The following is a 12695-nucleotide window of genomic DNA, read 5'->3' as shown; positions in this document are numbered from 1 at the left end:
AGTTGGCAGCGAGTTGGCGGAGCGCTGCCACGAATTCTTTGATTGATTCACCTTCCCGCTGGTTTCTTTGCTGGAAGGTGAACCTGTTTGCGATGGGGGTGCCTGTAGGTGCATAGTGCTCCTGTAAGACGTCCTGCAGGTCATTCCAGGACATCTCCTCGATGTCCCTAGGTGCCACGAGGTCCATCGCCATCTCTAAGACGTCCGATCCGCAATGAGCCAGGAAGAGGGCTCTTTTCCTCTCATCATCGAGGTTCTGGTATCCATTGCCTCGCAGGAACTGCCGGAATCGGACCATGTATGACCTCCACTTCTCCCGGGATGGGTCGAACGGGTTCAGCGCGGTCATCGGGGCTTGCGGGGTAGCCATTCTGGAAGTCGCTGTGGTGAGGTGACTTCAGCTCTTTGGGCGATCGTGCCGTGAGTCTTTCTCAGGTTCTCTTCTCTAGTCCTTCGTCGCCAGTGTTAGATCAGGCGCAGGAACAGAAGACGTGACCAGCTCGATACATGTAACAAACTTTATTTACATAGTAACAAGTAAAAGAAGACTGCTGGCGCGCTGCCGGAGCTCTCCTTATATTCGCTCCCGGCAGACGCACCGCCCCTAGACAGGGATTCAAATCTCCCGCCCGATGGCTGGCAGCCAATCAGGGCGGATGCCCTTATATGGACATAACACTTACATCAGAAAAGGAGAAGTGCCTCAGGTCACACACCCTGTGTGACACAAGGTTTGTGAAAGGCAGGGACTTGAAGGTACCTTTCTCTCCTTTTTCCAGGGGAAAATCGGTTTGTCTCTTTTCGAATCACGAAAGCCACCGGCATTTCCGTCTTGTGAGAGGGCTCTAAATTCTTCTAAAGTCTTCTTCTTGTTCATGTTTTAGAAACGGGAAGGGGATTATTTCAGCCTTATCAATTATGATGCAGCTGCTTCTGCTCCTGTTGCTGCTGATGCCACAGACAGTCTTCGAGAAGCTTAGAATGAGATGCCCACGGACTTTGCAGCACAGAGATGAAAACAAGCCGTGGAGCTATTACAGGCCAGGAGACCATCTCCTTAGTATCATCATCACGGCAACAATAACATCGCCTACAGCATTGTCTTTCACCATGGACCCTTATAGTCAGTCTCAGTTGTAAGTCATTCAGAGTGATGGTTCACTCCATTGGAAGTTCTAACTCTTTTCTTTTTTTCTTCTTCTTCTTCACTTTCTCCTCTATTGCAGGACCTGTCTAAATTCTTGAATAGTTTTGATTTCCATGGCTTCTCTCTCATTTTGTGGAAGAGACTCAAATCCAAAGATACTCAAACAAGTCTCAATTATTTTCCTCTCCCCATCCACTACTGAATTCATTATTGATTTTGTTTAAAGTAGTGTCTATTTTCATTACTGTTGTAATGGCTCATTGATAATCCGTGTCTGATCCTTATAGAGTTTTACCTGTTTTTAACAATAGCTATTCTGGTCACTTATGAAACATCCATTTTCTTTTATGATGGTTCTACTTTAATGATTGAATGATTTTGAATACTGGTTGGACAGATGAACTTAATACTGCTACAAACAGTGGAGTATTTCTGATTCTTAACCCCGATGGAGGACTATTTCCATCCCATCATCCCAACACTCAATAAAATGAAATACTGTATGAATGGTTGACTACAATTGGCCTGTGGTTTCGAATCAGTTCTGGCTTAGGACTCCGTATGCTTGTAGAAACAAAGAGGATTAAATTTTGAAAAGTCTTTTTTATTGCTGTTCATGATGATAATATGAGTGGTGTTTTTTTACACTAGTTTCTCTCTTGATAAGTCAAGAATCCTATGCTTCATTTTTGCTGTTCAAGTGGTCAACAAGAACCCACAGCTCCTGCAGAATCTCACACTCGGCTACGACATCCACGACAACTATTTGAACACCGTTGGCACTTCAGATGCCTTGCTGGACATGCTCTCCACTGGAGAAGCCAACGTTCCCAACTACAGCTGTGGAAAGAAGGACCAACTTTTGGCTCTGCTTGATGGAGCTTCCAGGGACATCTCCATCCAGATGTCCACATTAGTAGGCACCTACAAAGTCGCACAGGTTTCTTTGTGTACTTTTCTATGGGTGAAGTGAGAGGGGTGGTGGAGGTTGAACAATATATACAACCATATCATCTATGTGGGATTCAAGAGGCCCAATTCACCACAGCCAGTGGAGATGTCATGGCTTGGCATTGGGATCCTTAGTGGGGAGGGGGCAAAGTTCAAAGCAACCAGATCCTCTCATGACACTACCCCCTTTGCTTTGGGTGCTTCTGCTGCACACCTGTAAAGGTGAAGAGAGGTTCTGTGTTCATGAAAGGATCTTCTGTACAATAGGTGCAGCACGAAAGAGTTTTCTATACGAAAGGAAGGTACAGCCACAGTGGCGCAGTGGTTAGAGTGGTCACCAAGCTCAGCCTTCCATCCTTCCTAGGTCTGTAAAATGAGGACCCAGATTGTTGAGGGCAATATGCTGACTCTGTAAACTGCTTAGAGAGGGCTGTAAAGCACTGTGAAGTGGTATATAAATCTAAGTGGTATTGCTATTGCTATAGGGTAGCTCATGTTTTGTCCATAGTCTTAGCCATCATAATGATATTTTAAAGTTGAATAAATTCCAATTAGTAAGAAGAATCTTCATGGAACGAAACATTTCGGCTGACATCTGCACATGTGCATCCCATTGTGGTAAATTGTAATACAGAACTATGATTTGCATTTTTAATTATTCTTTTTTACTTAATGTTTTGTATTCCATGTAGTCTTATTAAAAATATTTTGCACCTTTGCATGGCCTAGTGGCTGATCAACAATATACTATTCTAATATATATTCTAATATATCCACAATATATTAGAATATAAGATTCACTAGAATGAACTATTCTCATATATTCACATTAATTTATTACAAGATCATATTTAGGGCTTGATCTGACCCCAAATACTGTATAACAGTCTTCTTTGCTTTTTCAGATCAGTGAGAGAATTGCTTCAGAGGCTTTGAGTGATAAAAGTCAATTTCCTTTTTTCCATCGGATGCTCCCCAAAAAAGGGTTCCTCTACCCAGGAATTGTCCAATTACTCCTCCATTTTGAATGGACTTTGATTGGTCTCTTTGCTTCAGACACCGAGAATGGAGAGAATTTCATGAGGAGGTTTACTCTTATGCTTATCAGGAATGGAATTTGTGTTGTCATATCTCAACAATTCTCAACAGCTGGAAACACGAGGCCTATCACAGATGCCTTCTATAAGTGGAGAGAAGTCAATGTCTTTGTTCACTTCCTTGAATATGTTTCCATTTTTGAAAGAATTCGTCCTCTCCATTCAGCATTTGAAGGTTTGGCAGGACCCATCCAAGGGAAAGTCTGGATCACAACAGGCTTGGGAACATATTCAATTAAAAGACACAGACTTCTTAAACACATTCATAGTATTTGGACCTTTGCTTTTCAGAGGGGAGAAAAAGATTCTACCTTCGAACCCTATTTCTTTGTAGACCCCCAGTTTGAAGATCAGTCTTTTCAATGTTTTTTTTCAAAGCATGTCTTTTCTATCAAAGGCCGGAGAAGATGCATCCAGAAAGCACCACTAGAGACCCAGAACGAAAGGAACAGACGACAGATATCAAATGCTGACTATGTTTACAGTATTGTTATGACTCTGGCACATGTCCTTAATGCTGCGTATTTCTCCAGATCCAGGAGGAGAAGGAAGGAGGGCAAAGAGAGTTTGGAGGCTACAAGGCTGCAGCCGTGGCAGGTATGATGCCCCAACAAGGACCTATCAAACTTAGTTCCTTTGGAGGACGATTCCAAATGAGGAGGGGAACCATCTCAACCTCTTTGTGCTACAAGAGGCCAACTGATTTGCCAATCTAATCGATCAGGGGATAATTTTCCAAAGAGCTTATACCATGACAGATAAATGTTGATGTTATACTCGATTCTAAAAGAATGTATGAATATGGATATAAATTCCTGTATATATGAGTTTGTTATTACTATAATACGATTTTACAAGTCATAAGTCACAAGTTTTATTTGTCAAGCAAATTTAAGATAACAGGTAAAAGTATAAACATAATTTGAATATATGAAAAGAGTACGTAAAAAGGAATATTAGGACAGGGACGGTAGCATAAGGTATTTTATTGCGGTTAGAGGAATGGAGGACTCTTCTTGTAAAATATCTCTGGACTTTCTTGATTGTATTTATGTCCGATTGTATTTATGCAGTGTGGGTTCCAGATAGATGAGCTGTATTCAAGAATTGGTCTAGCAAATGTTTTGTATGCGCTAGTTAGTAGTACAACATTACCAGAGAAGAAGCTACGCAAGATTAGGTTAACAACTCTTTTTTTTTATTGAAAAAGTTTTACAAATACATTTTCTCCCCAATTTCACCCCAACCCCCCCTAACCCTCCCTAACCCTCCCTAACCCCCCCAACCCTCCCCTCCCCCCCCGGACTTCCACAGAGTATAATCCAAATCAAAAACATATTTTATGAAACTTGAACCCCTCCACCCACTATATGTTCTTCACATTTTCACAATCCAATTATTCTATCACAATATAATGCATTCAATTAAAAGCTATCTGATATCTCCTAGTTTGATATTTATTCTGCACATAATCTATCCACTTTTTCCACTCCCATACATAAGTCTCTTGTGAGCGATCTTTTAAATATGCTGAAATCTTCGCCATCTCTTAAAGCCTTTTTGGCAATGTTGTTACAGTGGGCTCGGGCACTTAGATCTTTAGAAATGAGTACTCCAAGGTCCTTGACAGAGTGAGGGTCATCTACAAGGTCATGTCCATCTAATTTGTATTTTATGTTTTGATTTTTTTTTGCCAGTGTGTAAGACAGAGCATTTGTTGGTTGAGATTTGAAGTTGCCACTTGTTAGACCAATCTGACACATAGTCAAGATCTTTTTGAAGGGTAGTTGCATTGTCGGTGGTGTTGAATAGTTAACATCATCAGCGAAGAGAACACAGTTGCTTTTAATATGATCACAAAGGTCATTTATGTAAAGTATGAAGAGTGTTGGACCTAAGACACTGCCTTGGGGAACCCCGCTATTAACATGTACACATTTTGATAGAGCGCTTCCTATTTTGACCACTTGTTGTCTGTTTGACAAGCAGCTATCCATTTATGTAGGAGTCCAGAAATGCCATAGGATTTTAGTTTTAGAAGTAAATTTATGTAGGAGTCCAGAAATGCCATAGGATTTTAGTTTTAGAAGTAAATTTATGTAGGAGTCCAGAAATGCCATAGGATTTTAGTTTTAGAAGTAAATTTATGTAGGAGTCCAGAAATGCCATAGGATTTTAGTTTTAGAAGTAAATTTATGTAGGAGTCCAGAAATGCCATAGGATTTTAGTTTTAGAAGTAAATTTAAAGTAAATTAAGAAGTAATTTTACCTTTATAAATTTGAAGGATCCTCTGAGACCACTTAGGCCAACCTCTCCTCCCTGCAGGAATCCCAGTTAAGGCTTCTCTGATTTATGGCTACTCCACCTTTGCATAAAGACCATCTTTTTAAGGAAAACTGAACTTTACTGCTTTACTGACTCAGTTCTAAAACCGTTCCACCTTTTAGGATGCTTTTTCTCTCATTCAGCCAGAATCTGCTCTCTTTTGATATCCTATATTTCCATGTCCAACAGTCTGGAACAATAGTGAACACACCTGAAGCTGAGGGTGAAGGGTCATTTTCCGAGCTTGTGCGTTGGTTTCCGAATGTTTCATTACCAAGCTAGGTAACATCTTCAGCAGAGTTTAGGGGGGTCAGTGTTCTTCACTTTATAAGAGTTTCAAATATGGGTATGTCAAGCGAGGGTCTTGTGATGAGTCAGCTATGAGTCATCAATGAGTCTTGTGATGGGTCTTGTGATGGGGAGGTCACATCAGGTCAGGGTCATTGGGAGGTGAACTGCTGGTGGGGGGATTGCGTGGGTTGATTGAGGGTCGGTGCTGTTTATGATTGGCTGTGTAGTTGATTTAGATTCTGAGGGGTTCATAGTCTAGTTGTAGGTCAACGTGTCTGTTGATGGAATTGCTTGTGGAGTGCCAGGCTTCAATGAACTCACAAGTGTGGTGGGTGTTAGCGTGGCCGATGGTTTTTGTGTTGCTCCAATCGAACTGGTGCTGTTTGGTGTTGGTGTGGATAGAGATTAAGGATTTGGGATTGTGGTGTTTGACTGCCAGCTGGTGTGCGTGGCCCATGTAGAATTGGTTGCAATGGAAAGTGCTGTATCCTTCGTTCTCCAATCAAGAAATTTGGTAATTTGGAAAAGGTGCTCCTTCTAAGGCTGAAAAGCATTTAAGTTAATGGATGGAAAAGATGCTTCCAGACTCCTTCTGATTTTCGGTTCCTATGGACCAACAATACCTCTTCTTCTTATGGTCCTTCCTCAAGGCTAAGAGCAGCTCCTTGGATCTCTTCTTTGGCTTCTTTGCCTTTCCCTAAAGCTGATCCAACTTTTATGCAATGTTGTCTTCAAGCATTGTGCCCACAAGAGAACCTGATACTTAATTTGGGGGTCTCCCCAAACCAGAACATTCACTTCCTGAGATCCTAAGGATGCATTTGCCTTCATTCCATGAACATCATACTGTTGACACATATTTGGTTTACGGACAATTATGATTTTGTCTTTAATTTCACAAATATTCTTATCAAGTTTGGTCAACCTTCTTCTAGGGCATCATTAATATTCTTATACCACATACTATAGTTTGACAAGTACCATTTGCTAAAAATCAGATTTTTGTACTGCAGTTTACTCATGCACCTCTATCAGGAAATCATTAATATTTTTCTTGATATCTTTAAAACAATATTAAATTAGCTTTGTCTAAGAGTTGGTATAAATCTTTCATCACAAAATCATGATTTATCAACTTTACCTTTCTGCATTAAGGAGAATATAGAAGAAAAGATGACCATGGGACAATTTTTATTCATAACTACCTAGTTTTAGGAGAAAGATTAAAAACATTAAAAATTATTTGAGTACAATTTTGAAAACAATTCTATCCATTTAATTATAACATCCAGCCCTCACTTAACTGCCTTCCTAATCACCACATCACAAAACGTTTTGCTATTACTTTGTTGAAATCAAGTTATATCACTGGCATTCCCATAATCTATTAAGGAAATGTAATGATATATGAAAATAACTCTTTGGACTGGGAGAAGAGATTCTGCCTAGGGCAGGGGTGTCAAACTCGATCCCATCGCAGGCCGCATCAGAAGTTTGTTTGCCCTTGGGCAGATGTGGGCTGGTCATTGTGGCCGACTGGGTGGGAGTGGCCAGTACCTCACCACCTCCGGGCAGCCCCACAGGTCAACTCCATGGCCTATTGCAGGCCGGATCCAACCCGTGGATCACATAAGAGATCAGGAACCCACAGCTGCACAACAAACAGAGAAAGAAACTCAAAAAGGGTCCTCCCTAACTTTCCACATTGAAAGAAGACTTGATGGGAGATTTGTACGTTCAGTCTTGCAAGATTCTCTTAATGTAGCCCTACAACAAAATAGAATTAGCTCATCTGGTCAAGATTCTTGCCTGGTGTACCTTGGAGAATATTAGCGTGATAACTTTCATCTTGAAATATCAATGTTTCTGGTAATCAACCTATTGTTTTCAAGGAGTTGATGAATAATCTCTTTTGTTTTTGTCGAATTTATTCATCATCTGTCACAGAATGTTACTTTTAATTGACAAATTGTGTCAGTTATATTTTGACAATATCACATTTTGCGGACACGTTTTCAGCCTGAGTGGCGTAGGAGGCTAATGCCTCCTACTAAGGCAGCATTTAACATCCAGCTGCCTGCAATTACTGCAAGTTCAATTCTCACCAGGCTCAAGGTCGACTCAGCCTTCCATCCTTTCTAAGGTGGGTAAAATGAGGACCCGGTTTGTGGGGGCAATAAGCTGACTTTGTATAAAATATACAAAAGTATGAAGGCTATTGCTTAACACATTGTAAGCCGCCCTGAGTCTCTGGGGAAGGGCGGCATATAAAAAAAAAAATTAACTATCAAGGTAGTGGTATCATACTTCTCCCAATTAGAAATACTACAAAGTTAGACTACTGGGTGGAGGGGAGGGAGATTCAAATGTAAAAAGATCGTGTGGGGTAAGAAACTAAGGTTTCTTCTTTTAAACTTCCTTCCATTCTAGTTCCATCCATTTCTGGAGAAGAATGAGTTTTGCAATCTTTCCCAGAGGAAATTGTACTTGGACCAAAATGGAGATGTAGCAGCAGATCTCAACATCGGGAGCCTGTTGGTTTTCTCCGCGAATGATACCATATTACAGAAAGTGGGGAGTTTTGAAAAGCAGAGACTTATTATCTACCAAAATGCTCTGTCACGGCTACAGTTGCTCAACAAGGTGGGCTGAATATTGCTATCTTTTCTGTTTTCAACGTCTTAGGATCCATTCCAAGGGGGCCAAGTCAGAAATTTCTTTCTTTTTCAATTTTGTTTTTAATAAATCCAATAAAATGTGTACTTAATAGATACTTTAGAATGCATTTTATTCCAAAACTTAGTTTAAGTAGATCATTAGATACAACAAATGCCAACATGAAAAATGCCCAGTTGGACAGCTGCTGCATTTGATCATACAAGATGGCGCTTCTTTGACCCAAAAAGTGGACCCTGCACCTGCAGATATGAGGAGGAGGAGGAGGAGGAGGAGGAGGAGGAGGAGGAGGAGGAGGAGGAGGAGGAGGAGGAGGAGGAGGAGGAGAAGCAGAAGGAAGAAGAGGAGGAGGAGGAGAAGAAGGAGAAGGAGGAGGAGGAGTATAAGTAGATCATTACAGTTTTAAAACATGGATAGGTAAAGAATGAAGGAATGCATACTATTAAGACCACAAGGAGGAACTCATTAGTTTTCCCTTAATGCAGTGGTGGGATTCAAATAATTTAACAACCAGTTCTCTGCCCTAATGATTTCTTCCAACAAGCAGTTCACCAAACTGCTCAGAAAGTTAATAACCGGTTCTCCCGAAGTGGTGCGAACTGTCTGAATTCCACCACTGGCTTAATGGTTGGAACTTTCCATACTTCCATCACTCCAGATTTTCTTAAATGGTAAATTACTTTCTTGTAATATAATCCTTAAAAACATTTGGAATTAGTGAGGATTTTTGTATGTTGGAGCCCAGAGGCAACTTGGCTATGGATCATGGCTATATCCATTCTCCATGCATGGTGAATCCTAACATACTTTCTTTGGCATTCATTGTTTCTCTGCTTAGTCTCTGCCACAGTCCAAATGTGTGGAAAATTGTCATCCTGGATTTTTCAAGCGGGCTCGGGAAGAAGAGCCAGTTTGTTGCTATGACTGCATTCCTTGTCCAGAGGGGACAATCTCTACTCAGGAAGGTGGGTCCCAATGAAAAAAAGAATATTATCCAGAGTATTATGATGGAAGTACAAGTTAAAATATAGATTAAAGGTTAATTTTGTTGTTGTTATTTCTTTTCAAACTGCACAATTTCTTATCAAAAGGGAAGGAAGGCAGAAAGAAATTGAAGGAGGGGCAAGGAGAAGACAGGAGGCAGATTGGGCAAGTTTTACTTACTGCCAGAATAAATAAATAGTTGAGATGTGACATGACACATTTACCTTCTGGAAATATCTGATTTCTTCCAAACTTGAGGAATTATTTTAGGTTCACCTCCTGGGAGCATTACTGTAATACGTACTCTATGGTACTACCATTTAGGGCAGGGGTCCTCAAACTACAGCCTGCCAAAGCCATTAATCTGGTCCACACAGCACCACGAGGCTGCCCCACCCACATTTCCCCACCCACCCAACGGCCTCCACCCTTCGGCTGAGTGCAGGACTTACCTTTGCGAGCCCCACGGGCTGAAACTGGAAGGTAAGGCCATGGGCTTTTTGGCCTGCAGAGTGCTTCTGGAGACGGGGGAGGTCAAAAACGGAGCACGTGGATGCCCCAGGAGGCCAAAAACCGGCTGTTTTTGGCCTCCCCATCTCCAGTAGCACTCTGCAGGCCAAAAACGGGGTGCATGGAAGCCTCCCAGAGCATCCGCATGCCCCATTTTTGACCTTCCCTGCCTCCAGAAGATAGACAGAGAGAGAGAGAGATAGACAGAGAGAGAGAGAGATAGACAGAGAGAGAGAGAGAAAGACAGAGAGAGAGAGAGATAGACAGAGAGAGAGAGATAGACAGAGAGAGAGAGATAGACAGAGAGAGAGAGAGAAAGACAGAGAGAGAGAGAGAAAGACAGAGAGAGAGAGAGACAGAGAGAGAGAGAGAAAGACAGAGAGAGAGAGATAGACAGAGAGAGAGAGAGAAAGACAGAGAGAGAGAGAGATAGACAGAGAGAGAGAGAGAAAGACAGAGAGAGAGAGATAGACAGAGAGAGAGAGAGAAAGACAGAGAGAGAGAGAGAGAGACAGAGAGAGAGAGAGAAAGACACAGAGAGAGAGAGATAGACAGAGAGAGAGAGAAAGACAGAGAGAGAGAGAGAAAGACACAGAGAGAGAGAGATAGACAGAGAGAGAGAGAGAAAGACAGAGAGAGAGAGAGAAAGACACAGAGAGAGAGAGATAGACAGAGAGAGAGAGAGATAGACAGAGAGAGAGAGAGAGAGAGACAGAGAGAGAGAGAGAAAGACAGAGAGAGAGAGAGATAGACAGAGAGAGAGAGAGATAGACAGAGAGAGAGAGATAGACAGAGAGAGAGAGAGATAGACAGAGAGAGAGAGAGAAAGACAGAGAGAGAGAGAAAGACAGAGAGAGAGAGATAGACAGAGAGAGAGAGAGAAAGACAGAGAGAGAGAGATAGACAGAGAGAGAGAGAGAAAGACAGAGAGAGAGAGATAGACAGAGAGAGAGAGAGAAAGACAGAGAGAGAGAGACAGAGACAGAGAGAGAGAGAGAAAGACACACAGAGAGAGAGATAGACAGAGAGAGAGAGAGAAAGACAGAGAGAGAGAGAGAAAGACACAGAGAGAGAGAGATAGACAGAGAGAGAGAGAGAAAGACAGACAGAGAGAGAGAAAGACAGAGAGAGAGAGAGATAGACAGAGAGAGAGAGAGATAGACACAGAGAGAGAGAGATAGACAGAGAGAGAGAGAGATAGACAGAGAGAGAGAGAGATAGACAGAGAGAGAGAGAGAAAGACACAGAGAGAGAGAGATAGACAGAGAGAGAGAGAGATAGACACAGAGAGAGAGAGAAAGACAGAGAGAGAGAGATAGACAGAGAGAGAGAGATAGACAGAGAGAGAGAGAGAAAGACAGAGACAGAAAGAGAAAGAGTGAGACAGATGGAGAGAGACACAGAGACACACAGAGAGACACACGCAGAGAGAGAGACATTGATTGTAGGCTCCTTGGGGCTGAGAAGAATTGCTGCAAAACTAAGTTTCCTGAAGTGGACCACTAGACTCCTAAACAACTGAAAAAAATGATCTGGTAAAAAGAAAAGTCAATCAAAAGAGCAACACGTTCTTCCTATGTTTCTGTGGAGATGCTAATAAATGGATCTTGCAAAATGTTCCTATTAACAACTTTTCTCCAAAAAGTGATATTTCTTGAAAGCTAAAAGGACAGAATATTTTTTTAAAAAAAATTTTTTTTTGGTTTCTTCAGATACAGAAAAATGCACCAAGTGTCCAGATGATGAATATCCTAATAAGAACCGAGTCCAATGTATCCCCAAATTTATAACCTTCCTGTCTTATGACGAACATCTGGGCATCATCCTGGTCTCTTTTGCCCTGCTCTTGTTCCTAATCACAGGATTTGTTTTAATTATATTCATTAAATATCGAGAAACTCCCATTGTCAAAGCCAACAACCGGGACCTCTCTTACATCCTCCTGGTTTCCCTCCTGCTTTGCTTCTTGTCCTCCTTTTTCTTTATTGGCCAACCAAGGAAAGCCACCTGCCTTCTCCGACAAACAGTGTTCAGCATTGTTTTCTCAGTTGCTGTTTCTTCTCTTTTGGCCAAAACGATCACGGTGGTGCTGGCTTTCCTGGCCACAAAACCAGGAAACCAAGTGAAGAGATGGTTGGGGAAGAGCTTGGCCAACTCTATTATCCTTTCTTCTGCTGCTGTCCAAATTATCATCTGCTTAATCTGGCTGGGAGTTTCTCCCCCATTCCCTGACTCTGACCTTCACTCCCAGCCTGGAGAGATCATCCTGCAATGCAATGAAGGCTCTGTTGTCATGTTCTACATCACCCTCAGCTACATGGGCTTCCTGGCTGCCATCTGCTTCACAATGGCTTTCCTGGCCAGGAATCTGCCTGGGGCCTTCAATGAAGCCAAGCTGATCACCTTCAGCATGCTGGTCTTCTGCAGTGTCTGGGTGACATTTGTGCCCACCTACCTGAGCACCAAAGGGAAATACATGGTGGCTGTGCAGGTCTTCTCCATCTTGGCCTCCAATGCTGGTCTCCTATGCTGCATCTTCATTCCCAAGTGCTATATTATCATTCTGAGGCCAGACCTGAATACAAAGGAACAGCTTACGACCCGAAAAAATGTAGAAATGTGAGATAGAAGATTTTTAAGTTTGAATATTTTCCAACTGTCCACATCTAGAAAATAGTCCAAGTTGTTCTCCATACATGAGGAGACCAACAAA

At 41.9% G+C, this 12695-nt stretch overlaps 1 protein-coding gene and 1 pseudogene across 1 annotated transcript; both read left to right on the top strand.

The window, feature by feature from the left end:
• Positions 1-12695, top strand: part of LOC139311899 (zinc finger protein 420-like) — a 285827-nt pseudogene that overhangs the window by 201961 nt on the left and 71171 nt on the right.
• On the top strand, positions 919-12605 carry LOC139313454 (vomeronasal type-2 receptor 26-like). Its single transcript, XM_070939062.1, has 6 exons — positions 919-1123; positions 1780-2087; positions 3004-3792; positions 8243-8455; positions 9327-9453; positions 11695-12605. The coding sequence occupies exons 1-6, from the start codon at positions 919-921 to the stop codon at positions 12603-12605; spliced, it is 2553 nt and encodes an 850-aa protein (XP_070795163.1).

This window comes from Pituophis catenifer, unplaced genomic scaffold, assembly GCF_029215685.1.
Source record: "Pituophis catenifer annectens isolate HBS135680 unplaced genomic scaffold, rPitCat1.0.hap2 SCAF_2, whole genome shotgun sequence".
Taxonomy (NCBI): Eukaryota; Metazoa; Chordata; class Lepidosauria; order Squamata; family Colubridae; genus Pituophis; species Pituophis catenifer.
This window is presented reverse-complemented; position numbering and strand designations above follow the sequence as displayed.